Source organism: Boleophthalmus pectinirostris, unplaced genomic scaffold (genome assembly GCF_026225935.1).
Source record: "Boleophthalmus pectinirostris isolate CB_2022bp ecotype Guang Dong unplaced genomic scaffold, ASM2622593v1 HiC_scaffold_8, whole genome shotgun sequence".
In the NCBI taxonomy this organism is placed as follows: domain Eukaryota; kingdom Metazoa; phylum Chordata; class Actinopteri; order Gobiiformes; family Gobiidae; genus Boleophthalmus; species Boleophthalmus pectinirostris.
Window position 1 is genome coordinate 1,127,241 of NW_026571515.1, and position 26,963 is coordinate 1,154,203.

The following is a 26,963-nucleotide window of genomic DNA, read 5'->3' on the forward strand; positions in this document are numbered from 1 at the left end:
TCTGTGACAGAGGGGTGTTCTCTCTGTGTGACAGAGGGGTGTTCTCTCTGTGTCAGAGGGGTGTTCTCTCTGTGTCAGAGGGGTGTTCTCTCTGGGTCAGTTAGAAACACTGCAAAAAACCACGGCTTTGACGCTTCCAGAATCGTGTTGTTTGAGATCTTGATTTTCAGTTTAAATAATGGATCATTCATCTTCGTTCATGTTATGAATTATAATGTTTTTATTTATCTGCTGTTGACAGGATCTCGAGTGGATAAACACTGTACAGAGTTTCGCAGCACGACGTGTCTCCTGTGTGACAATGGGACGTACATGGACGAGCCCACAGCGAGGACAGAGTGTTTCCACTGTAGAACCTGTGATTCAGGTAAGAACTGCACCTCTGCTTTTAAACTTCTGTATATAAACTTTTTTTTTTTACCCAGCACCAGCAGCCTGTAATTTTCCACTTTTGACGACAGATCCTGTTCCACCAAACTGAACTGATCAGATAAACATGAAAACCTGACGTTTAATCTCAGCCCAGACTGAATAAATGACACATGTTTAAGGATTTACTGTCTGCTGTTACATGAACTCTGTCATTACCTTAAATTTACATTTCAGTAAATTAGGAATGTTTACATTTTTGTCCAGAGATCATGTGTAACTGTGTGTGTGTGTGTGTGTGTGTGTGTGTGTGTGTGTGTGTGTGTCAGGTTCTGGTCTCAGAGTGAAGGTTCCATGTTCCTCCTGGTCTGACACTGTGTGTGAACCTGAGGACAGGTTCTTCTGTGTGAAGTCGTCAGACGAGGGAAACTGTGAAGCGACTCAGAAACACTCGCTCTGTTCACCTGGAGAATTTATCCAACAACCAGGTGAGAAAAACAACTCAGAACAAACTGCACTTCCACAATAAAACTGCACTGAGCTGCACATGTTTGACTTTACACAATCAAAGCTGCACTGCTCAAGAAAATAAAGAAACACTTTGAAAATCAATGTGAAAAATCTGTTGTGTATCAATACAAATGTGAAGAGACCAACGTCTGAGGAACAAACAGATGCTCCTCTTTTCATGGAAATGAACACAGAGGCAGTAAAGTGACACCAGTGAGACCTGAACCAGGACTGGACCCTGAACCGGGACTGGACCCTGAACCAGGACTGGACCCTGAACCAGGACTGGACCCTGAAACAGGACTGGACCCTGAACCGGGACTGGACCCTGAACCAGGAGCTGGTTTCACATGTGGAGTTCATTTCCAGTTTCTCCTCGTGGTGTTTTTTGGCTGCTTTTCCACTCGTGCTGCTTTGGTTCATCCTGAGCTCCTGTGACAGACGAGAAAGAGTCTGGAGAAGACGAGGAGAACGTTCCTCGAGGAGGGTTTGGTGGTGAGTCAGTGATGGTCTGAGGAGGCAGATCCATGAAGGGACACACAGCTCGTCTGACAGAACCTGGAGGATGAAGGATCAATACGACTGAACGTCCTTCACCATCACCTGACTTAAACCTGACAGAACCTCTGGGACATGATGTTTGGGTCCATCACATGCTCCAGGTTCCTCCTCAGACTCTTGGGTTCATTTTATTTCCATGAACAGAGGAGCATCATTTTGTTTCTCAGACATTTGTTTTGATGTATTTTTTTCACATTGGAATCTGAAGTGTAAAAATGTTCTTTGAGTTTTTTTGAGCAGAGGATTTGGTTTGTATTTATTCAGTCCAGAACTTCTTCAGTGAGAAGAAACTGTGACCTGAAACGTTCTGAGTGGAGTTTGTAGAACAGCTCTGATTTAAAACTCTGACTTCACACACATATTTTATAAATGGATATTTTCTTCACCCAAGTTCTGTTCTGTGATGGTGAAAGTGATTAGAAGTGATTTATTGTTCATTTTGTCTCTTGTATTTATTCATTGATTTGTCTGTTGAAGCAGAAAATGGTAAAAATAAAAGGTTTTTGTTTGTGCCACAGTTTCCTAAACGTCCAGACAGACGCAGCACAGAGGACGACTCACTTATATTTACAAGAGATTCTACTTTTCACAATACTTTTCTACCAAAATACTTTTACTCCTACTTGAATCATAGTTTTATTGAAGTAACAGAACTCTGTTTACTCGTAGTACTACCACTATGACTAAGTCATGACACTGGACTTTTAGTCAAATTGTACAGATTAAAGTCCAAATTTTGTAAATGTGAGGACACATGGGGAGACAAAGAGACACACTGTGATTTGGAGTTTTCACCTAAACAAGAGTCTGGTGACTCGTCTTCAGCGCCACATGCTCTGACTGCCACATGATTGGCTGTAGACCTTTAGATTAAAATGAGCATGTCTTATCATCGAGATCGATTTAAGTTTAGAGTCTTGCACTTAAACATTTGTGAAAACAACAGCCCTGGATTAGGGTTAGGAAGAGAACATCATGGAGAGCTTTGTGCACATTCATGGAGTGGTCTTTATCTCCAAGATTTTATAAAATGTCCCCAGTTCATACAGACAACACGGGGGAAGTGTCCTGACTAAAGATACGGTAGTTGTAGTGCATGATGAGAAGTTTCTGTAGGTTTCTCTGCAGTAAAGGGTTGTATAATTAGTCTCGTTAGAAGTTTATTGTGTCACTCTGAGGTCTGAAAGTTGCCTGTGGGTTGAGCTGCTCTGGTTAAACTCTGATCCAATAGTGTTTGTGTGTGACCTGTGATCTGTGTGTCCACAGGGAGTTCTTCTGCAGACACAGTTTGTTCTCCGTGTCCTCAGGGCTCCTTCTCAGGTGGGACTCTGTCGTCCTGTCAGCCACACACACGGTAAGAACACATTTAGTACAATATGAGCTCTGCATGAGGAGTCCTGCTGACTGTGACTGTGACTCTTCTCTTCTGTTCTGTTCTGTTCTGTTCTGTTCTGTTCCAGGTGTGAGAAGGACAAAGTCACAGTGAAAGAAGGAACCTCACAGTCGGACGCTAAATTTGCAGAAATAAGCTCAGTTAGATTAGGCGCTGTGATCAGTGTCTCTCTGTTTGTACTCTGTTTGATACTCTCATTGGCTTTACTTCTTTACAAGAAAATAAGACAAGGGCAAGAACAAGGACAAGTACAAGATTTAAATTTGATTAGGTTTGAGCCCCTACAGGAAGTACAAACTAACGGTCTCACAAATGGTTTCTCAGTCGCCTCTGTTAACAGCAGTATCCTAGCAACCCCTGCTGAAGTCATGGAACATGTGGAACATACATTTTCATTGTAGTGATAAGTGTTCCTGTCCCCCAAACACACTCCTGACATCAAGCTGTGTCCAAGCCCCCACGCCGAAGGCCTGGGCCATATTTATAACTGCAAAATGAATGGAAGTCAGTGAGTCAAAGTCACTGGTCTAGTCTGCACTGGTGTTCTGTAGTTCCATCAGTACGTGTCATTCTAGTGTTTCTCTTTTTGAACTTTAAACATAGTGAGTGTGTTTACATGTGCTTGAGTATGCGGAATATGATCGGGCTTGTTCAGTCTCCTGGTTTTGTGAGTATCTATGTTCAACACAGTCTCCTGATAAACCAGTGTCTCTGTGATGAGAAACCAGGTTTTTGTGAGAGGATCAGGACACTGTGTCTGATTTATCAACACTGGAGCTGCACTGAGCATCTGCCAACTCAAGTAACAGAAATGACAGGAGCAGCAACTTTCCCAAAATGACTCAAACTTCTCCCAGAACTTTTAAAGTAATAATATTTTATACTTCTGAAGAAAATAAGGCTATTTCTTGTTTAATAGAACCACATTTTAACTTCAGGCTCAGCTCTGTGTCTGTGCTGCTAAACTGACGCTGTGAGACTCAGTGTTGTGTTAAAAACTCCTTTTACACAGCTCCACAGTCTTATGCTCTTACTTGAATGTTTGTTTTCTTTTTCTTTTTAGAAACCTGTTAAATAGCCTTAAGTTTGCTCCTTGTCATATCTGTGCCATAGTTACCATAGCAACCACTCTTAAGTATCCAGGATACTCTGATTCCTCATGTGCACAGGGACATGAGTGTCCTGGTTTCTCTGAGCACGTCCAGAATACTGTCATAACCAGGATCCTCGTGCACATGTAAACACACTCACTGTTTGTTCTGTGTGTGTGTGTGTGTGTGTGTATGTGTGTGTGTGTGTATGTGTGTGTGTGTGTGTGTGTGTGTGTGTGTGTGTGTGTGTGTGTGTGTGTGTGTGTGTGTGTGTGTGTGTGTGTGTGTGTGTGTGTGTGTGCGTGTGTGCGTGTGTGCGTGTGTGTGTGTGTGTATGTATGTGTGTATGTATGTGTGTGTATGTATGTGTGTGTATGTGTATGTGTGTGTGTGTGTGTGACTGTTTTTGGCACTGGAGCCTCTGAACAAACATTTCTCTCTTACACTTCCATTTTAAAGTTTCACTTTGTCGCCTGCTGAAGTTTCCTGTAACAATATGAAGCTTACAGTTGTGTGTTTGTCACACAGCAGCACAAACTGGAACAGTAACTTAACTGAACTAAAACTTGCACTCGCTCCTGCATTTTCTCTCATGGATGAAACTGTAGCTCTGAACCAAAGGTCAGGAGCAGCTTCACGCTTCTTCTAAAGGCCAGTTTTATTTAGACTTGACCCTGATGAGCTTCTGCAGAGCTCCTCAGGGGCCCAGGTGCATCATGGGAATCCAGACTATTTCATTTGAATTCATTATTTTTTCAACGTCACATAAATAAATAACAATCACATTTGGTTTGTATGTGACATTTTCTGTGCCAAACTTTATCTGTTCTAGTCTGTTTTGAATCAGTCGTGTAGTTTTTGTGGTTCAACCAATCACAGCTCCTGGTGGAAGTTCAGAGTGTAGTAGTTTTTGTAGTACTACAGTAGTTTTTGTAGTACTACAGTAGTTTTTGTAGTACTACAGTAGTTTTTGTAGTACTACAGTAGTTTTTGTAGTACTACAGTAGTCAGGTGCATCTGGAGCTGTGTGGCAGAACCATAAATCAGCCTTAACGTTTAAACGTGGACAGATTGAGCTGCAGATGTTTCACAGATGCAGATGTTTCACAGATGCAGATGTTTCACAGATGCAGATGTTTCACAGATGCAGATGTTTCACAGATGCAGATGTTTCACAGATGCAGATGTTTCACAGATGCAGATGTTTCACAGATGCAGATGTTTCACAGATGCAGATGTGCTGCCGTCTTTGAATAATAATAAAATGTGTCTTTATGATGATGTTGACGACAGATTGTATTTTAGACAATAATAAAACTGGTGACTTTGATAACTGCATTACGAAGGATATTAATAACAATTCACTGTATTTACTGTATTTTTGTTATATTTTTATTTTTAATGAGGAATTTGAAACTTTGTATTGATGGGACGTGATCAGAATGATTTTTTATTTTTATTTTTAACGATGACTTGAATTGTTTGTTATGATGAAGAGCTGTTAGTCGAGCTTTATGTAAAAGTGTCTTCAGTGTCTCCTGCCTCTGCCTGACGACTGCACATGGGAAAGAGTTTGACTCTTGTAGCTGCAGAGGATCTTTTCTTTTAAAGCTGAATGTTTTCTGTGCACTGTCCTTGTTTCAAAATGTACTTAAAAAGTAAAACATGAGAACATTTTGTGTAAATTTTAAGGTTTTATGAAGCTTCAACTGTAATTTTTATTATCCCTCTCCAGGCAGATGTTCCAATGACCTACTGACTCCAAATCCATATTTTATGAGCTTTTTTTACTCAGGAGCCTTTTTCTCTCATCCCTGCTGATAAACATGGACGATACAGACTGTGTAAGAACAACTCCACACAAACGACCTGCCAGAAGTGCAAAGTACTTTTGTTGTTTATAAAGGATAAAAATTGTTTCTTGGAGAAACACAAGATAAAGTGATGTTGTTCTGCCGCTGTAAAACACTTTTACACTGAGCTTTATGTTTTCATTGTTATAAAAAGTGAAACACAAATAAAGTTAGAGTTCATATCATTTTCAGTCTTCAGTGTTAATTTATCACCAGACCAAATCTGAAACATCCCAGACACACTGATGTGAACGTCTCTCAAACTAAAGTCAGGATTGTATATTACTACACATATGATCATTTTCCCCAAATATCTGATTTTTCCTGATACTAAAAATGAATTTGAGCCTGAGAGGGTTAATAATAGTTTGTGCTGAATTGTTTTTCCTGCTGTTTTTAATGATATATATTTTTTCAAACTACAAACTTCAAAACCAGATCCAGACGTCGTTCTCAGTCACAGATTTGCTTTTTATTGATCTGTCTTATTTGTTTATTGCTGTTTTAATCTGTGTCTGTAAAATGTCTGAGTGTCCTGAAAAGTGCTTTATAAATAAATATTATTATTATTATTATTACAAATACTTTCTTTCAAATGTAGTGAAGTAAAAGTAAAAAGTATCCACATTAAAATATACTTATGTATGAATTGAAGTATCTGTACTTGACTGAAGTACAGTACAGTTAGTACAGTACAGTTAGTTACTTTTACTTCGTTACTCTGCACCGCTGGTCCGTGCGGTGATGAGGAGGAGGTTCTGTAAATGTTCTCTGCGTCGCTCTGCGTGATGAAGATGATGAAGATGATGAAGATGATGAAGAAGATGAAGAAGTGTCAGAAGTTCTTCAGGACACAGATGTTTGTACAAAACACCTGTGCGTAAAAAACAAAACAAAAAATCATTCTGTTTCCATCTGTGAGCGCGTCCACTTCTCCAAACAAACACTGAGCGTAAGGACGTAATGATGTAATAACTCAGACGGACTGTTAGAGTGCGCCACCTGATGGTGAAATGCAAAAACGAAACCTCTGAGGATAAACGACAAGTATGAGTATGAGTGAGGCTATGTCCACGTCCACGTCTCGACAAACTCGTAAGTATTTCACTGTAATTTACTTAAAACCTGCTCCACATCGTCTCGAATTTTTTGTGAAAACTATTTTAAATAAATTTTAAAGTAATATAGTTTTCACTATATTATAGTTTTCATATTTTAGTTTTCACTATATTATAGTTTTCACTGTATTACTTTGACTTATAATATTTATTTTATGCGCAACTACAGCCAAATATTTTCTCTTTCTTTCTCGGATTTCTCTTCTATGCGCACGAATATTTCTGAAAGCTTCTTACTCCATAGATTTTTAAATGTCCAGAACATTTCAGAGTGTGGAAGGGTCTCTGTTCTGTTGAGTTACGGTGTGCTTTTGTTACAGCCAGCGTTGCATACGGGTGAAAAAAGAGCAGACGAGAGATGAAATGCCGCTTTTTGGCATATTTATTGAAGAACTGGCTCCGAGAACTAGGGAAAAAAAAAAATAAATATAAAACACACACATATATACATATTTATTTATTTATTTATACTTAGACACACACCTGCCTTCTGTAACCCGTGCTGTAGCCCCTCCCTGTGACGTACAACTGAGGACATGATTAACATAACTGAGCAGTCTGCCTTCGTGCTGCACACAGTGTGATGTGTTCACCACCAGGTTCAGTAACTCCATGTGAGTTGAAAGTCCCACTCACAGAGGCTCCCCAGACATTCCCAACAGACCCTCACGATACATTTAAGCAGAATTAATAGTTTTCAAAATGTGTTTGTCTTTTGTTAAATTTCATGTTTCTAATACAAAACTTTACATTTCAGATTCTGAAGTTCAGCGTCTCACAAAAGGAGTTCTCATCATGAATACAACTTTATACACAACATGAAGAGGCAGGAGGAAGTCACTGTTTTTCTGTTCATTTTGGTAAGATTTTCATCTCTTTTGTGGCTTTGGAAGTTTTGGAGATGCCAAACTGAGAGTAAAGAGTTATTTTAAATCCAGTTAAAGCTGCACACTGTGTTATAGGCGGTTGCAGATAGAGGTGTGTCTTCATTGGCTTTTTTATTCAGTTTAGCAGAAAGGATGAGTGCACCAAATTTCAAATGTTTTATTCATTAATTTATTTCGTTTTGAATGGGACGGTGTCCATTAATAAACATTACACTTATGTAAAATATAAAAGTTCATCTAAAAGTAAATTCTAAGACAAACACCTTCTTCTGATCCCAGTCCAAAGTTGGAGGGGGCGCTGTAGAGCCATTTAACATCTCAGCTATGGCAAATGTAAATCATTACAGTCAGATCATTAAATGTACATCAATGTCAGACAACAGGACGCTGCGTTCTACTTACACACGATTTAAAACTTCTGAAAATGCCTTTTTCTTTGTGGGTCAGCCACACCCACATTTTATGAATGTAAATGAAATTCAAGAATGAGAGGAAAATGTTTAGTTATTCACAATTTAAAATGCATTCCAAATGATTATGCAAATGAAACTCTATTGTGCAGAATCATTTGGAACAGTGCATTTTAAGTTTTTATTTTTGAAAAAATACTGTTATCACTGGGACGTTTCATCTCACAGGAGTCAGTTTAGTGTCGTACAGGAGATTTAATCAAATGGAAAAGTATCTTCACCCATTGACTGAACAACATCTGTTTTTGTTTTGTTCACAGATTATTTTTGTGATTGAGGTGACCTCAGGCCTCACCTGTCGCCAAGATGAATATATGATCGGAGAGAAGTGTTGTCCCATGTGTGGAGTCGGTGTGTGTGCTTCTCTGGTCGTGTTATGAATTATAATGTTTTTATTTATCTGCTGTTGACAGGCACTCGGGTCTATCGAGACTGCACAGACTTCCACAGTACCTGGTGTGTCCAGTGTGACAGTGGGACATACATGAACAAGCCCACAGCGAGGACGGCGTGTTTCCAGTGTAGAACCTGTGATTCAGGTACAAGCTGCACATCTGTATATAAAAGTCTGTATTTTCTTACAGCATGAAACCCTGAGCAAACACAAGTGTTTGATCATATGAATTAGTTTTTAAATTTCATTCACAATGGCAGTAAATCATATTCTGATATTTACATCACTACATTCACCTGAATAATGTTGGAGAAGATAAAGTCAGAAAACATCATTTATCTTCTGATTTCATCTTTAAAAGTGCACTGTGTCATAAGAAGAAGATGTAAGACTTGTGCAGCACTTTTGTACCTCGCTGTACCTCACTGTGTCCCTTTCGTGGAGGGTCTGTCACCTGCTTGTTTCCATGGATACATCATTACTCTGCCTGGAATGTTCCACAGTGTGACATTAAACTCTACTTTACAGTTTTTCAATTACAGGTGGTTTTATCATTTATCGTTCAAAATCCCTACAAAAACAGACATTCTGATGGTGAGCGGGCTCGCCTCTCCACAGATCTGACCTGGAACCTGGTCTGGTTTGGTCTCCATGAAGATAGAAAAGTTTAATGCCATACTGCGGAACATTCCAGACAAAGCAATGACAACATCTCCAACTTTTAAAAATTCATAAAAGAAAATGTGTTTGTGTGAAATCCTTTACTGGTCTAATTCAAATAGTTTTAAACAAGCAGCAGATAAAACATAAGTCTCACATAAGTCTTAGGCTACGTTCAGACTGCAGGGCTTGATGCTCAATTCCGATTTTTTTGTGAAATCCGATGTTTTTTCGAGGTCGTTCACATTTCCAATTAAATGCGACTTGTCTGTGACTCCAGTGTGACGGTAAACGGCCCGAAAGTGTCCCACATGTGACACTGGAGACACGACGACGTCAACCCCATGCGTCAACGCAGCGAGTGTGTGTGTGTTTACGGACGTTGTCCAAATATGGACGCAGCATTGAGCACCTGCCGTTCACACTGAAGTCACATGTTAAAGATCAGATATGTATCAGTTTCAGGAGCACAGATCCAAGTGTCCTGGTCACATTTGAAAAATTCGGATCTGTGCCGTTCAGACGTCATTAAAAGATCAGATACAGGAACATAGAGACAAAAAATCAGATTTGGGTCACTTCAGGCTGCAGTCTGAACGCAGCCTTAGAGTCATGATTCTTCCACACATGAACTGTTTGTGCTGCTGTTCTTTGTGCTCAAATCTCAGATCATTTATAATCAGACTTTAAAGCCTCGAGATCAAGACGGAAATCAATGTTACATTAATATTTACCTAAAATCTACTTTTCCCTGGTTTCCCAACGTTGGCCAGTTTTATGAAGGTTCATTTTTCAAAGTCAGATCCACTGACGGTGCGATTCCAGCTCCTACAGATGAATACTGTTGTTGTGTTCTTGGGCAAGACACTTCACAGTGGTGTGTGTGTGTGTGTGTTGTGTCCAGGTTCTGGTCTCAGAGTGAAGGTTCCATGTTCCTCCTGGTCTGACACAGTGTGTGAACCTGAGGACAGGTTCTTCTGTGTGAAGTCGTCAGACGAGGGAAACTGTGAAGAGACTCAGAAACACTCGCTCTGTTCACCTGGAGAATTTATCCAACAACCAGGTGAGAAAAACAACTCAGAACAATCTGCACTTCCACAATAAAACTGCACTGAGCTGCACATGTTTGACTTTACACAATCAAACACTTTACTGCTCAAGAAAATAAAGAAACACTTTGAAAATCAATGTGAAAAATCTGTTGTGTATCAATACAAATGTGAAGAGACCAACGTCTGAGGAACAAACAGATGCTCCTCTTTTCATGGAAATGAACACAGAGGCAGTAAAGTGACACCAGTGAGACCTGAAACCAGGACTGGACCCTGAACCGGGACTGGACCCTGAACCAGGACTGGACCCTGAACCAGGACTGGACCCTGAACCAGGACTGGACCCTGAACCGGGACTGGACCCTGAACCGGGACTGGACCCTGAACCAGGACTGGACCCTGAAACAGGACTGGACCCTGAACCAGGACTGGACCCTGAACCGGGAGCTGGTTTCACATGTGGAGGCAGCACTGTGGAGCTCCATTGCCGTTGGCTCGACGACACCAGAACTGACAAGTCGTCCACTGGTGATGATGAGAGCAGGTTCACCCTGAGCTCCTGTGACAGACGAGAAAGAGTCTGGAGAAGACGAGGAGAACGTTCCTCGAGGAGGGTTTGGTGGTGAGTCAGTGATGGTCTGAGGAGGCAGATCCATGAAGGGACACACAGCTCGTCTGACAGAACCTGGAGGATGAAGGATCAATACGACTGAACGTCCTTCACCATCACCTGACTTAAACCTGACAGAACCTCTGGGACATGATGTTTGGGTCCATCACATGCTCCAGGTTCCTCCTCAGACTCTTGGGTTCATTTTATTTCCATTAAAAGAGGAGCATCATTTTGTTCCTCAGACATTTGTTTTGATGTATTTTTTTCACATTGGGATCTGAAGTGTAAAAATGTTCTTTGAGTTTTTTTGAGCAGAGGATTTGGTTTGTATTTATTCAGTCCAGAACTTCTTCAGTGAGAAGAAACTGTGACCTGAAACGTTCTGAGTGGAGTTTGTAGAACAGCTCTGATTTAAAACTCTGACTTCACACACCAATATTTTATAAATGGATATTTTCTTCACCCAAGTTCTGTTCTGTGATGGTGAAAGTGATTAGAAGTGATTTATTGTTCATTTTGTCTCTTGTATTTATTCATTGATTTGTCTGTTGAAGCAGAAAATGGTAAAAATAAAAGGTTTTTGTTTGTGCCAGTTTCCTAAACGTCCAGACAGACGCAGCACAGAGGACGACTCACTTATATTTACAAGAGATTCTACTTTTCACAATACTTTTCTACCAAAATACTTTTACTCCTACTTGAATCATAGTTTTATTGAAGTAACAGAACTCTGTTTACTCGTAGTACTACCACTATGACTAAGTCATGACACTGGACTTTTAGTCAAATTGTACAGGAGACAAAGAGACACACTGATTTATTTATTTATTTATTTTTACAAAAATGTTTGTTTTGGACAGACAAATATTTATGTATGTGTAGTTTAGACACAGGGGATGTAGTGCATGATGAGAAGTTTCTGTAGGTTTCTCTGCAGTAAAGGGTTGTATAATTAGTCTCGTTAGAAGTTTATTGTGTCACTCTGAGGTCTGAAAGTTGCCTGTGGGTTGAGCTGCTCTGGTTAAACTCTGATCCAATAGTGTTTGTGTGTGACCTGTGATCTGTGTGTCCACAGGGAGTTCTTCTGTTTGTTCTCCGTGTCCTCAGGGCTCCTTCTCAGATGGGACTCTGTCGTCCTGTCAGCCACACACACGGTAAAAACACACAGGATAAGCGGGCGGCTCAGTTGGTGGAGTCAGAGCTTACCTAAAGGCGAATTCTGGTGGGAATTGCCTCCCTCACGCCTTTCAGCGAGCCAGGATCCGATGGATTACTCCAGTAACTTTGGACGGATGCTACGCTATGGATCACCTGTCTTCTCCGGCTTCCTGCTTCCTTCCCGGTGCTCGAAAGGCAAACGTGGTGTTAAACCGTTCCTGTCTCGGTCCTCGGACCGTGGTCAGAGGACACAGGGGAGAACCGTCTTCGTCTCCAGGGCCAAAGGGGCGCAGCAGCCGCTCGTCCCTCGGGGTTTAACTCCCGTGTTCGGAACCTCCAGTGAGTGCGTGGGCTCAATAAACAAGTCAGGTCTTCGCTCAAGACTCGTGGTTTTATTTGCCGTACTGCACTAAATAACATGGCACTTGATCCGGTCGCCTCCTCACCATTTATTTCACACATTGCAAAAATAAAAGCAGACAGACACCCGTACACTCCGCGGGCCCATTCAAAAGCGCGTGCCTCCGGGGGCGCGCACGCAGTCCCTCACTCACGCTCACGCCACTCACCACTCTAAACATTGCACATAGGAGTACATATATATCTCATAACACTACCCCCACCCTGGATGGCAATGAACAATTCCACTCCAGCAGGAACAATACAAAACTGGTACACAATCCCCCTATATACAGGCCTGAGAATAACAAAGAGGTAGTAGTGTCCATTACAAAAAAAAACATTTTAGTTGGGTAGGCTATACTGCAACATATATATATCTACTCAGTGACAAAAGGGCGGCTAATTTGAGGTGAACATGAGTGACAAACAGAATACATTGGAATGTAAATGTCTCTAATTGAAAAGAAAACATTACACTATAATAATTATTCTATTACCCATTTAGTGGCGACCGGGAGCAACATAAACTGACTGATCTTCGTAATTAACATTCAAAATGAATAAAGTGCACATAGCATGGGAAAATACTGTGCTCTTGAGCTTTTTTTTTCAATTCAATAATGAAAAAGTACATCATAACAGATGCATAGAACACTGTAAACAAGACTAGAGTTTCAAAATATTAACTGTCTCTAGTGCAATTTTAACTGTAGGTTGTAACATTACTCAGTCAACCAGTCACCATACCGGTCAGGGGCTCTGCGGTGACGTCTGGAGGACTGGTCTACCTGGTGGCCTGACTGGCGTGACCCTCCCATCGCACCCCCACCATGGTCAAGTATCACATGGGAAGGAGAGGATGGAAGAGCACCAACCACATCGGGATCAGCTGCAGCTGGAGGTGGAGGATGAGAGCTGCTGGAGCCATCAGTGGACATAGAAGAGAAGAGGCTGTGCAGGCCGAGGTCCTGGTCCTCGGGGTGTCCGTCCACAGCTGGTGGTAAGATCTCTGAAGGTGTCCAGCGCTGAGCTTGATCCTGGACCCAGGCGTTGTCCAGTGGGTCGCGCGGCTGCGGTAGTGCTTGAGTTGGTCATGATGGACGACTTTGACTTTGGATCTGGGGCTCTTTTGGATCCTGTAAACCAGATCATCCAACTGTCCGAGAATGAAGAAAGGTCCTTCGTAAGAGGGGAGGAACTTTTTGACTTTGTTTTTAACATGACGTGTTCCTTTGATGAGATACCATACAGCATCTCCGACTTTGTACTGTGTGCGGCAAGCATTCTTGTCGTATTGTCTTTTAGCACGTGTTACTGACTGACTCACCCAGAGCGTCTCGAGCGATGAGATGAGCCAGCTCCAGCCGCTTGCGCATTTGTTGCACATACTCGGGGGTGGAAGTTGCATGATCAGAGTCCGGAGGCAATCCAGCCACAAGGTCCACTGGTTCACTTATTTCACGTCCGAACATCATGAAGTTTGGGGTGAACCCAGTTGCACTGTGCTTGGTTGCCCTGTATGCCATAACTGCGTAAGGGATCATCAAGTCCCAATCCCAGTGACAGCGTTCCGCCGTAGAGGCGAGGATCTTTTGGAGTGTAGCATTGAAACGTTCAACTTGGCCATCTGACTGGGGTCTGAATGGAGTAGTGTGGGTTTTGTCAATGCCAAACAAACAACACATTTCCTGAAAGACCTCAGACTCAAAATTGCGTCCCTGATCGCTGTGCAAAGAGTGAGGCATTCCGTATCGGCACACCCATTCTGTTGCTACAACTTCTGCCACCGTTACTGCCTTTTCGTCTGGAATAGGAAACGCTTCAGTCCATTTCGTAAAATACTCTTGTATCACGAGCACATAGCGATTTTTGCGATCTGTCTCATTGAGCGGGCCCATAATGTCCAGTGCAATGCGTTCCATAGGGGCTCCCACTCTAACAGTTCCCATGGGAGCTTGTGGTGTCTTTTGGGGTCTGGCTCTGCATGCACAGTTGGTACACGTACGGCACCAGAGGGCCACATCCTCTCTCATGTGGTACCAGTAGTATCTGCTTTGAAGTCTGGCTACTGTACGTTCAACACCAAAATGTCCACCTACAGGCCCCTCGTGCATCTGGCGCATAACATCGGGCTGTAGCTTGCGTGGCAGGACTATTTGGGGATAGTACTGGGTGTCGTCCAAACAGTAAAAACGGCGGACCAGAACTCCTTCCCTGAAATACAGTCTTTTCCACTGACTCCAATATGTTTTAGTGGCTGGGCTGCATGGGGAGACTGTGGTCCATGGGGGGCGCTCGGTGCTAGCCTCCAGCCAAGCTCGGATTGGTGCAATGTCTGAATCTGAGGCTTGGGCCTCACGCAGCTCCTCCATGGTCCAGCCAGGGAACAGTGTGGTCTCGTTTGTATTCGTCACATAGATTGTCTCTTTCAGTTTTAAAGTGTCAGTTTTAGTCTCTGTGTTTGCGCTTACCCCCACCAGACTCACAGCTGCAGTAATTGGAGGGCATATCTCTACCCCCACCGGACTCAGCGACAGGGATCTGAAGTCGGAGTCCATTTCACACTGGATTGCCTGGTGACTTGTGGTTTTGGTCTGGGAGGAGGGGTCCTGCAGTTTACAGGGACAGGACTGGCGGCAGGGCCTGCGAGAGAGACTGTCAGCATTAGTATGTAAGCGTCCCGGACGATGAATGATTGTAAAGTCATACTCTGCTAGCTTCTCTAGCCACCGGGCTAACTGACCTTCTGGCTCTTTCATTCGCGTCAACCATCGCAGGCTGCTGTGGTCAGTACGTACCTTGAAGGGCCGCCCGAGGAGATACTGCCGGAAGTGTGATGTGAATTCAACAATAGCTAGCAGCTCCCTTCTTGTTGCACAGTAGTTCTGTTCAGCTTTGGCTAGTTTGCGACTACCGTAGGCCAACACTCGTTCTGCACCATCCTGCATTTGCGACAGGACTGCGCCGATGCCTATGTCACTGGCATCAGTGTCGAGGGTCATCTCGCCATGGTCCAGCGGGTAACCCAAGACAGGTGCGGTGGTTAACCGGTGCTTTAGTGTATCAAAAGCGGCTTGGTGTTCAGCCTGCCACTGAAAGTGTGCATTCTTCTTGGTCAAGTTGTGTAATGGTTCGGCAACAGAGGCAAAGTCTTTCACGAACCTGCGGTAGTAGGAGGCAAGGCCAATAAACCGTCTGACTTCTTGGACTGAGGTGGGAGTGGGCCACGCCCGGACTTTGTGGACTTTATTAGGGTCAGTGGCCACTCCGTGCTCTGAAACAATGTGTCCCAGATAAGCGACTTGGCGGCGGAAGAGGCAGCATTTGGCAGGTTTAAGTTTGAGATTCGCCTGTTTGAGTCTTTGCAACACCAGGCTCAGCCTTTGCAACATCTCGGGCACATCCCTGGCCAGCACGATGATATCGTCAAGGTAGACAAGGCAGGTCTCCCATTGCATGCCAGCCAGGACGCGATCCATTAGGCGCTGGAACGTTGCCGGCGCATTGCATAGGCCAAACGGCATAACGTTCCACTCGAATAGTCCATTTCGGGTACAAAAGGCGGCTGCACGGCGGGCTCTTGGTGTAAGTTCGACTTGCCAGTACCCTGATGCAAGGTCCAAGGTGCTGAACCATTTGGCAGTGGCGAGCGTGTCCAGCGTGTCTTGGATACGGGGTAGCGGGTATGCATCTTTTATGGTGCGGTCATTGAGTGTCCTGTAATCAATGCAGAGTCGGTAAGTTCCATCTTTTTTACGCACCATTACAATGGGTGAGGCCCAGCTGCTGTGGCTGCGGGTGGCGATGTTACTGCGTAGGCTCTCACAGATCTGCTGGTCTGCACTCAGTTGTTTCTCTCCAGCCATCCGACGAGGGGGCTGCTTGACTGGGGCTCCGGGCTGGGTTAGGATGTCGTGTTGGACGAGGCTGGTCCGGCCCAGGTCACCGGGTCCCCTGGAAAAGACACTTTCATATGCACACAACAGTTTAATTAGTTGTATCTTCTCATTTTCATTAAGGTCATGAGAGCTCTGAGCATAAAGCTCTTGGAGGTGGTCTGGGACTGCAGGTGGGTCAACCAGAGAGTCTGTGGGGTCACTGGACGGAGGGACAGTTTCAGCTGGCTGAAGGAGGCCTGCAATAGCACCTTCCTTAATGGTCACAGGTTTATTGCCAGGGTTAAAGAGGCGTAGTGGGACAACACTGGTGGGCTTTGCATTAACAAGGACTCTGGCAATGAGTACTTTGTGCTTCTCAACAAAACCTTTGGTCGGGCTAAGCATCATGTCTCCCTGAGCTGTTTCATCAAAATGCACAGTGCCCCGGATTAAATACTCTTGACCAGGCTCAACCACTACAGTTCTGGCTACTCTTACAGCATGTGATTTGGATACAGTCTCTGGGTGGAAATAGGGCACTTCTTCACCAAACAGGACAATGCGGTGTTTACCGAAATCAAGGCGGGCCTCGGCTTGGGTGAGAAAGGGGTGACCAAGCAGTACCTCGCCGCCTGCTATGTCTGCCACAAGAAAGTCAACTTCCACTTGACGGTTGTTAATACTGACAGGAAGTTTGGCCTCACCTAGCACAGGCACGTCCCCAGGTCCCACACCAAGCAAAGTCTCTACAACAGATGAAGTGAGTGGGGGTCTCATGTCGGGGTGGATGGCATTGTAGTGGGACAAGGGCAACACACTTCTTCGAGCTCCACTGTCCAAAACTGCGCACACCTCCAACTCATAGATGCGCAGGTGGATGCTCATTTCACGACTCTGGGCCTTAAGGTGAAGCACGGTGGATTGTGGACTCTCAGGAGTGGTGCTCGGCAGGACTGAATTAGCAGTTCTTCGAGGAGATGAGCACTGGCTTTGTTTATGGCCCCAACCATTACAGTTGTAACAGCGAATGTCACCCTTTTTAAAGTTTTTGTAGTGCTTTGGTGTTTTGACGGGTGTACGTGGGACAAACTGGTTGGGTGAGGGGTTGGCTGCTGGTGCAGAAGGGGCAGAAACAGTCTCATTCTTCTCCCTGACAACAGCGGTACGAGGCCTACGTTCAGTTGGGTTGCGGAGTCCTGGCTGCATGACACTTGTGACATAAGAGGCAGCTCTTTTTGTTGTCTCATAACGATGAGCTATCTCATAAGCTCTGGCCAGCGTGGATGGGCGTTTCTCTAACAGTTTTTGGATTATGTCTGCATCACCCAAGCCATTTGTGAAAACTTCAACAGCTATGGCGTCTTGTTCAGCCTCTGACCAGTCCCCATAGGCTACAGCTACTTTGCCATAAATGTCATCCCTGAACACATGAAGAGCCTCACCAGCCTTACGTACTCTCTGCCTTAGCTCTACTGCCACAGCCGCTGCGTGATCTGAAGAAGGGCCATATGCAGTTTCGAGTTCCTCCAGCAGGCGGCGGTAGTCCCATTTAGATGAGCGAGGATTTCTGTGGACAATAGCCCCTGCAGCTCCGACCAGGCAGAATTTCAGTTGGATTGCCATAGTCTTTCCTGACCAGTGATTGGCCTCAGCACAACTCTCAAATCTGTGCAGAAACTCTCTCCATGGTGTGCTACCGTCGTACTGGCCTGGACGTAGCATGGGGATTCTTTCTTTGTGGTCACAGTCCTCATCGCTGTCAGATTGAGGACGCTGTTGGAGCACTGCGTGGCTCTTGTGTGGATATGAGTGGCAGGCTTGGTTTTCTGGAAAATTACTTTGAGTGACAGTCTCCTGTGGGTTAATGTGAAGGTAGTGCATGGGAAGCGTACATGCTGGTGGTTTGGACTGGGCTGGTGTGCTATGTACAAAACTTCCCATGTGGCAAGAGGAAAAAGGATTTGTGTCTGGGTAATGCACCTTTAATGGCATGGTGGGTGCAGGATACTGGGACACGTACCCGCCGGAGTTTTCCTCGGGGCCGTGACGTTGACTTTCGGGCTCAACAAAGGGGTTCGTGCGGGAAAACTGAGCGGGGCTGTGTAGCGGCGCGAACAAGTCTCCTCCCTCCGCAAGTGAGTTAGCATTAGCGGCGCAGCTATCTTCACACAAAAAGGGGTTATAATGTTCACATCTTGACTCAGCCCGACTTTTATGAGCGTTCGCAGCACCTTGTTCGTTATCCTGAACGTTGGTTAGCGACATGAATGGATTGGAGTAGTTTGTGTGAAATCCATAAGCATCGTGGGGATAGCGAGCGGCGGCCATCTTGGTTTAGCTTGTACCGATGCTATTATAGCTCTATTACAGTATCTTTGGTTAAGTTGTTATTGTCCGTTTTTTTTTCTTTTTTTTATTATTCAGCTCACCACTCTTTTACAACTGAGGGTCCCTTCGTGGTCGCCAGTGTTAAACCGTTCCTGTCTCGGTCCTCGGACCGTGGTCAGAGGACACAGGGGAGAACCGTCTTCGTCTCCAGGGCCAAAGGGGCGCAGCAACCGCTCGTCCCTCGGGGTTTAACTCCCGTGTTCGGAACCTCCAGTGAGTGCGTGGGCTCAATAAACAAGTCAGGTCTTCGCTCAAGACTCGTGGTTTTATTTGCCGTACTGCACTAAATAACATGGCACTTGATCCGGTCGCCTCCTCACCATTCATGTCACACATTGCAAAACTAAAAGCAGACAGACACCCGTACACTCCGCGGGCCCATTCAAAAGCGCGTGCCTCCGGGGGCGCGCACGCAGTCCCTCACTCACGCTCACGCCACTCACCACTCTAAACATTGCACATAGGAGTACATATATATCTCAACATGGCATAGACCGGCGGAATATACGCGAACTAGCCCGTGCTCAATCTTTGAGTTCCGGGCACACCAAACTTCGCTTGGCGCTGCTGAACACCCGGTCGTTGGCTAATAAGACTTTTCTGCTTAATGACTTTTTTGTCTCCCGCGATCTGGATTATTTGTTCTTGACTGAGACGTGGCTTCGTGAGGGTGAGTGCTCAGCCTTTTCCGAACTCCTCCCACCTGGCTGCACATACTTTAATTCTCCCCGTTCCTCTGGGAAAGGTGGAGGGCTTGCTACAGTTTTTAAATCTAGCTTCCAGTGCTGCCAGTCTTCAAATATGGGTCCATATTCTAGCTTCGAGCTTCAACTCTTAAATATTCAGGCAAGCCCACGAGTTGTATGCGCAGTTATCTACCGCCCTCCGAAATTCAACAAACGCTTTATTCAAGAATTCTCTGATTTTCTGGCGGGTATTGTAACTGTTACGGACCATCTTTTAATCGCAGGAGACCTTAACGTCCACGTTTGTTGCGAGACCAAGCCACTGGCGAAAGAATTCTTAAGTGTCATTGACTCATTCAATCTTAGGCAGTGGATTTCTGGCCCAACCCACGAGAAAGGACATACGCTGGACCTTGTACTCACTTTGGGTCTAGATGTATGTGTGGAGGAAATTTGTGACATGCACATTTCGGACCACTTGCCAATTCTATTTAACATTGAACTGCCGGGTCCGGTTGTAAAACAGGATACCTCAGTGCGCACAGTGCGCGCGTTTACTCCACTAACCGTGGAGCAGTTTTCGTGTGCTTTTGCCTCCTTTACGCCTCCTGCACTCACATTCTCCGGTGCTCTGAGCGCAGAAGAGCTCAACACAATGTTCAACACTATTTGTACGGACATTCTGGACGCTGTCGCCCCACTTGTAATGAAGCGCGCCAAGCCCACGTCGGAGCCTTGGCTCAATGAAACCACTCGTGCGCTTAGACGCGAGTGCAGGCGCGCAGAGCGGAGGTGGAATAAGGACAAACTACACGTATCGCTTGAAATACTTAGAGCCTGTCTAGCTAATTATCAGAAAGCGGTAAAGACTGCAAAAGCTCAGTATATGTCGAATTTTATTTCAAATAACACCCAGAGACCGCAGGTTCTTTTTAATGTATTAAATCGTCTAGTTAACCCAGAGTCTTCACCTAGTCTTGTGCCATCAGTTTCACTGTGCAATGACTTTTTATTGTTCTTTGTCGGAAAAATATCCCAAATCAGGGCCTCTATATACCAGTGTGTAGTCCTAATGATTCTTTGAACACTTTTGAATGTTGTGCCACTTTTAATGAGTTTCTGCCTGTATCGCTAAACGAACTCTCAAATATTGTTCAGCGTTTAAGACCCTCTAACTATCCACTGGATGCTATTCCTGCCCATTTTCTAAAAAGTGTTTTTCATGCTGTTGGCCCCTTTATTCAAAATATCATAAATGCCTCCCTTTTGTCTGGATGTGTTCCAGGAGCGTTCAAACAGGCTGTAGTCCAACCTCATCTAAAGAAACCCACCCTGGATCCTAAAATTCTGGCAAATTTTAGGCCAGTTTCAAAACTGCCATTTTTAGCAAAGATTCTTGAGAAAATAGTCTATTATCAAATGCAGTCACATTTGGACTCAAATAGAATTTTTGAAAAGTTTCAGTCTGGCTTTAAATCACTTCATAGCACAGAAACAGCACTTCTGCGCGTTTTTAATGATCTTCTTTTAACTGTTGACTCTGGTTGCTCTGTGATTTTAGTTCTTTTAGATTTGTCTGCTGCTTTTGATACTGTTGACCACTGTATTTTACTCTCCCGCTTGGAACAATATGCAGGTTTTAAAGGCACAGCACTTAACTGGTTTAAATCTTATCTCACAGACAGATGTTTGTCAGTACATCTTGGCCCCCATAAATCTAACTCTGCTCCACTTACCTGCGGTGTTCCACAAGGATCTATTCTAGGTCCTGCATTATTTTCTCTTTATTTGTTGCCTCTAGGCTCAGTTCTTAGAAAACACAATGTGTCTTATCATTTTTACGCTGACGACCTGCAAATCTATTTGCCCTTATCACCTGCCCCTGGCTCCATTAGTAGCTTGTCCTATTGTTTAGAGGAAGTGAAATCATGGCTAGCCCAAAACTTCTTAATTTTTAATGAGAAGAAGACAGAAATTGTGGTTTTTAATCCTAAATCCTCCACTGGTTTACATCACAACCTTGGCGCACTGTCTCCTTTTGTGAATTCCTCTGTCAGAGACCTTGGAGTATTCTTTGACAATTTGTTCAAAATGGACAAACAAATAACCTCTGTGGTAAAGGCCAGCTTCTACCAGCTCAGAATACTGAGTAAAGTGAAGGCTTACCTTCCAGCCAGTGACTTTGAACGACTTATTCACTTGTTTATAATGTCTCGTCTGGATTACTGTAATTCGCTGTATTGTGGACTAGACCAGCTCTCCTTACAGCGCTTACAACAAGTCCAGAATGCTGCAGCTCGTTTAGTAACAGGGACGAGAAAGAGAGAGCATATCACACCTGTACTGGCCTCTCTCCACTGGCTTCCTGTTCCTTTCAGGATTAATTTTAAAATTCTAATATTTGTTTTTAAATCCCTGAATGGCCTGGCTCCTGAGTATCTGTCTGAGCTGTTATCGCGCTATGTTCCAATCAGACCCCTCAGGTCAGAAAGCGGTTTGCTTATTAAATGTCCCAAAGTCATGTTTGAAAACTCGGGGTGACAGGGCCTTTGCTGTGGCTGCCCCCAAGTTATGGAACAATCTGCCTCTCCACGTTCGAGCTGCTCCATCACTGGAGATTTTTAAATCTGATCTTAAGACACATTTCTTTGCTGCGGCTTTTAACTCTAATTAAATGTTTTATAAGCTATGTTTAATTTTTTTTTGTTTTGTTTGTTTGTTTTATTATTATATAGATATATTTTTTCATATTTATTGTGCTGTATTTTACTATCTTTATTGTGCATGTGAAGCACTTTGGGCAGCTTGTGTTGTTGTAAATGTGCTATACAAATAAAGTTGACATTGACATTGACATTGCTGTTTGACACTCATCCCATATTGTTGAGTGTTACCACTGTTTTTGTGCAAGATCCCCTTGCCAGGTCTGGCTGTGTTGTGGTGTGTTGTAAAGTTGAGTCGAAGGTGGAAATGCAAGAAATTGACATACCATAAAACATTAAAAAGACACATGGTAAAAACATGCACAGTAATGCACATGGTAAAAATACACACAGTAACAACACACACATTAAAAACACACATGATAAGAATACACACAGTAACACACACGGTGGGCACATGCACTGTAAGAACACACACGATAAAAACACACCACAAACAGTAACAACATACACCACTCACAGGTAAGAACACACATGGTAAGAACACACACAGAGTGCGTACACATGCACATATCCCGGTTATGTCAGTATTTGGGTTACTGCGTTTACATGTGCACTGAGAAACCGGGACACTCATCCACGTGTAGGCGAGTTTGAGCTGACGTCATTGTTATTAAAAGTCCGCGTTGCTGCTGGGAAATATTTTGGTCGGAGGCAAGAAAACACGGTAGCGTCAAACACAGTGTGTAACCTCACGTATTTCTCCCTGATAATGGTAAATTCCTGCTGTATTATCAGATGCACAAATAGAAACACGGAAGAAGGAAAATGTCTTTTTCATATTCTGAGTGAAAAGAACCACTAACGGTGAATTAAACGACTTTCATCAAACATCCGCAGAGCAAACGTAGAAGATCCTAACAAACCGTGGACTCAACAAGTTCAACAACACATCCAGACTCTTGGAGGTTTTCATCTTTTCTGCTGTGAACGGCCCAGGAGTTTCACCAAGTCATTGTGGATGTCGCCCAAGTGAATATTTGTCCAGGGAGTTGGAGATTCAGACCAGAAGTTTGGTTTGGTCCAGGTTCTGTCGGGGTTGAAAAGGGAGATTTGTCGTCCGTCGATGTTTATGACCAATTTCTGGTCAAATGGTCTTGGGTCCTCTGCTGTTAGAGTGGATAAATAACCGGGATCAATACCTTTACGTGCTTTCTCGCTCCGTCCGCACAGGACAGATCTAATCACCGTGAGACTTTACACACACAAAAGAGGTCATCAGCACATTGTAGAAACCTCTGGAGTTTAACCTGATCTTACGACAGGTGACACAGGAGAGACAGGTGCAGTTTGCTCTGTCCAGATTACAGATTTATTGACCTGGTTTAAGTAATTACTGGGACTTTCCACATGAAACGAAAAACTGGCACAAAGTTCAACATCTTTTCTGTCACGAGAAATTAATTATTATTCAAAACTAAACCCGTGAGTGTTTCAGCTGAAAGGACTTTCAACCAGACAATGAACTTGACGAGTTTGTGGAGCTGATCCCAAACAAAGAATGAGAAGCAGAAACATTTGTGGATCAGAAGTTTGGGGATTTCTTTCAAAAACAGTGACTCTCCCACAGAGTTACACAGGCCCCGGCTCCATCTGAAACTATCTTCACATTATGATTATGATACATTCATATTTCATATTATTATATTATGGACCGTGAACGCAACCTTTAATTTCATAACAGCGCTATTTAGAAGTCAAAATATAATAATGTTTTAAATCACTTAATTCTGAATTAATTGTTCTGAATGAAATAGTTCTGAATTAAAATATTCTTTTTGGAGCTTACATGGAAATAATTCTGAATTGAGGTTTACATACGAGAAAACACGATGACGTCAATGTCAGCCATTTTGGTAGGGAAAAAGCGTCTGTATCAACAAATCAACATCAACATCGTCAACAGTTATCGACGAGTATCGTTTTTAATCCTCAACATTCAGTGACTTAGAGTAAGATGTTGAAGTCATGTCAAAACAATTAAAATGCAAAACCTACTTCAAAATAAAATAAGTTATCACATGACAGACGCAACTGTCAACACAAACCAGCCACTGTGCACTTGCGGAAAAGACGAGTGTAAACAAAAACAACATTATCTTGAATGTAAAACACGTTAAATCGTCTTTATTTAATGTGTGTGAGCGTCTGGGGGAGGTTCTGATTGGACAGAGACACACAGATTTAAACACACACTTGAGCTGCTCCCATCTTTTCTGTCGTCTGGGTTTGTCGTTCTTCCACGGACACAAACACCATCCAAACTTTTTGAACCCGCAGTGGTTCTGATGATAATTGTTGTGCAGCAGCTGGAGAATCGTCTCATCACACTTTCCATCTGTGAGCTGAAGAGGAGAAGGGAAGAGTGTCGGAGAAGGAGGAAGAAGACAAAAGCTCAGCCCACTCCTGCATCCCACTCACAAATCCAAAGAGACGTGGATCAAAGTCCTGAGACGGGACTGGTGGAGCCGGATCGAAGGACGACACGACGAACATGAAGCACCAACATTATTTTAACAAGAAGAAATGAGAAACATGATCCGGAAACAAATTCATTCAACTTTAAAATCGGAATAAAACAAACACTTAGTTTGGAATGTTATATTCCGAATAATCATTTTCATTAAGAATTAAGTATTTACGTGGTCTTTTTAAAGCAGAAAACATTTTTGTTCAGAATTAAATGATTTTTATTCAGAATTCAAGCTCTCATGGAAACGTGGCGATTGTTCCGGTGGAGTCTGTCTCCTGCTGTTACTGTTTTAGCCAAATAGTAAATAAGGAATTTAAGACTGTCACTCATATCGTGACCAAACTTTACGCAGACGAGTGGATCTGGAGCTGTGTCCACGTCTCCCTGATTTCAGAGGGTTTGATTGACAGTTGAATTGACCAATCAGAGAAACGCATACTCTGTTCACGTCAAAAACAAATATGGTGATTTATGCGTAAAAAGGGGGAAGAATCTAGAATATAAAGGACTGAGAAACGGAGTGATTTTTTTTTTTTCCAGAATCAACAATTGAAGAACCAAATTCTGACTTTTCTCCCTCCAGTCAAAGAAGTGATGTATTTTGTTTGAATGTTACGGGAGTTTTCTAGACGAACTCTTCTGCGCTTGAGAGACGCGTGACACAAATGAGCCTCTGTGGTTGGATCGTCTCAAATTTGGACAGAGGATTTTCAGCTCTGTGGTCCAATTCTTCTAGATTCAAACCCAACGTAAAGGAACTGGCTGCTCAGGAAAGTGTTAAAGTGTTGTTCAGAAGTGAGGCCTATATATATATACATAAGTATAATGCCATACTGCGGAACATTCTAGGCAAAACAATAAAATCACATGGAGACAGCAGATCCAGCAGACTCTCCACCAGAAAAGTTACATAGTGCTTCTTTAATTGTAATCTTGGTCATTTTGGTATCTTTGCATTTTAGTTTTATTTTCCTAGTTAAAGCTGCACAGGTGAACGTTCAAACAGAAATCTGATTACCCACATCAGGTCTTTTCATCATGAATCTGACACAGTAAGTAAAATATAATCTGTGACTGTGCTGTTCCAGGTGTGAGGAGAAGGACAAAGTCACAGCGAAAGAAGGAACCTCACAGTCTGATGCTGAATGTGCAGAAAGAAGCACATCGCCTGTAATCATCAGTGTCTCTGTAGGGATCATGGTTGTAGTGGTTGCAGTGGCTGTAGTGGTTGCAGTGATGTTAAAGAAGAAAAAGAGGAGACCAAAAGACAATGTGACTGATATGGAGAAGCTGAACGGGGCAAGAGAAAACAATCCAGAGACACCTCTACTTTACCCAAAAATACAACCAAACTGAACCCAGTTTTTGCGGTGTTTTTTGAGGACTGCTGTTTCAGTGCTGTGTGATGCTTTTAAACCTTTTGCCTTCTGTAGCGCTGGTTTCTGCTTTTTGTTTCCTTAACATTGCAGGTTTGTGTTGTCCAGTACTGTTACTCATATCTGCTGCCTGGCAACACTGTTGGTATCTTTAATTTCCTCTCCACTGTTGGAATCCTTTTGTATTATTGCAATATGATAATAATCATTTTACCAAACATGATATGCACCTGAAAATAGTTTAATGTATTTTAATGTCAAATCTATGAAGAATACAGAAGCTCATGTTTTTTTTTCTTCCCTTTCCTTTCCAGGCATTTTATTTTTTATTTTTTTCTGTTATGTGGATTACACTCTGTTCCAATGTAAAAAAAAAATGTATAAATAAGAAAATAAAATTATAATAATACATAAATTAATGAAACTTGACTGAAATTTCTCAAAGATGTGATTTCTATTCATAAAATCTGAAATCTGTTTAGAAACAACTTTCTCTAAAACTTTGAATAAAAATGGAAGCTTTGAAATGTGAAAATACAATGATAAAATAAGTGTTCCATAGTTCCATTCCCTATGTGTTCCTGATATATAATGATAAAATAATCTTTAAAGAGGGTGGGTGTTGTCTTTGCCTTTGCCTTTTGAAACATGCACCTTAGTCTGGTCCATGGTCTGGTCCGGTCCATGGGTCTAATCTGAGACCACTTTTTTGGTTTGATTATTGAAATTTCTTTTTTACAGGACAAGTGATGAACAGAAAATAATGATTCATTTCAATTAGCAGTAACGTAAAATAAGGTTTCGTTTTTGAGAATTTTGCTCTGTGAAAATGATATTTGCCAAGGAGAATGAATAGATTAATGAGTTTTTCAAGTTTTGCATTTTGATGTGTTTAAAGAACAATGTTG

At 43.0% G+C, this 26,963-nt stretch overlaps 2 protein-coding genes across 8 annotated transcripts in view; both read left to right on the top strand.

Moving 5' to 3' along the window:
- Positions 1-5,964, top strand: part of LOC110173650 (tumor necrosis factor receptor superfamily member 14-like) — a 43,319-nt gene extending 37,355 nt beyond the window's left edge. The window contains exon 7 of the mRNA XM_055165598.1: positions 5,660-5,964. Coding sequence (XP_055021573.1) covers positions 5,660-5,675 — 16 coding nt within the window. The 3' untranslated portion in view covers positions 5,676-5,964. The remainder of the gene's footprint in view (positions 1-5,659) is intronic.
- LOC110153773 (tumor necrosis factor receptor superfamily member 14-like) overlaps positions 1-26,414 on the top strand; it is a 34,910-nt gene extending 8,496 nt beyond the window's left edge. For 2 of the 7 annotated variants that reach the window (XM_055165591.1, XM_055165589.1), the window contains 4 exons: positions 242-367; positions 699-857; positions 2,707-2,794; positions 2,901-4,186. In XM_055165591.1, coding sequence (XP_055021566.1) covers positions 242-367; positions 699-857; positions 2,707-2,794; positions 2,901-3,234 — 707 coding nt within the window. In that variant the 3' untranslated portion in view covers positions 3,235-4,186. Of the gene's footprint in view, positions 1-241; positions 368-698; positions 858-2,706; positions 2,795-2,900; positions 4,188-7,521; positions 7,756-8,512; positions 8,604-8,665; positions 8,792-10,210; positions 10,370-12,046; positions 12,126-25,767 lie in introns of those variants that run through there. The other 5 variants (XM_055165593.1, XM_055165594.1, XM_055165595.1 and 2 more) reach the window with 5 other exon arrangements.
- Positions 26,415-26,963: the final 549 nt, after the last annotated feature.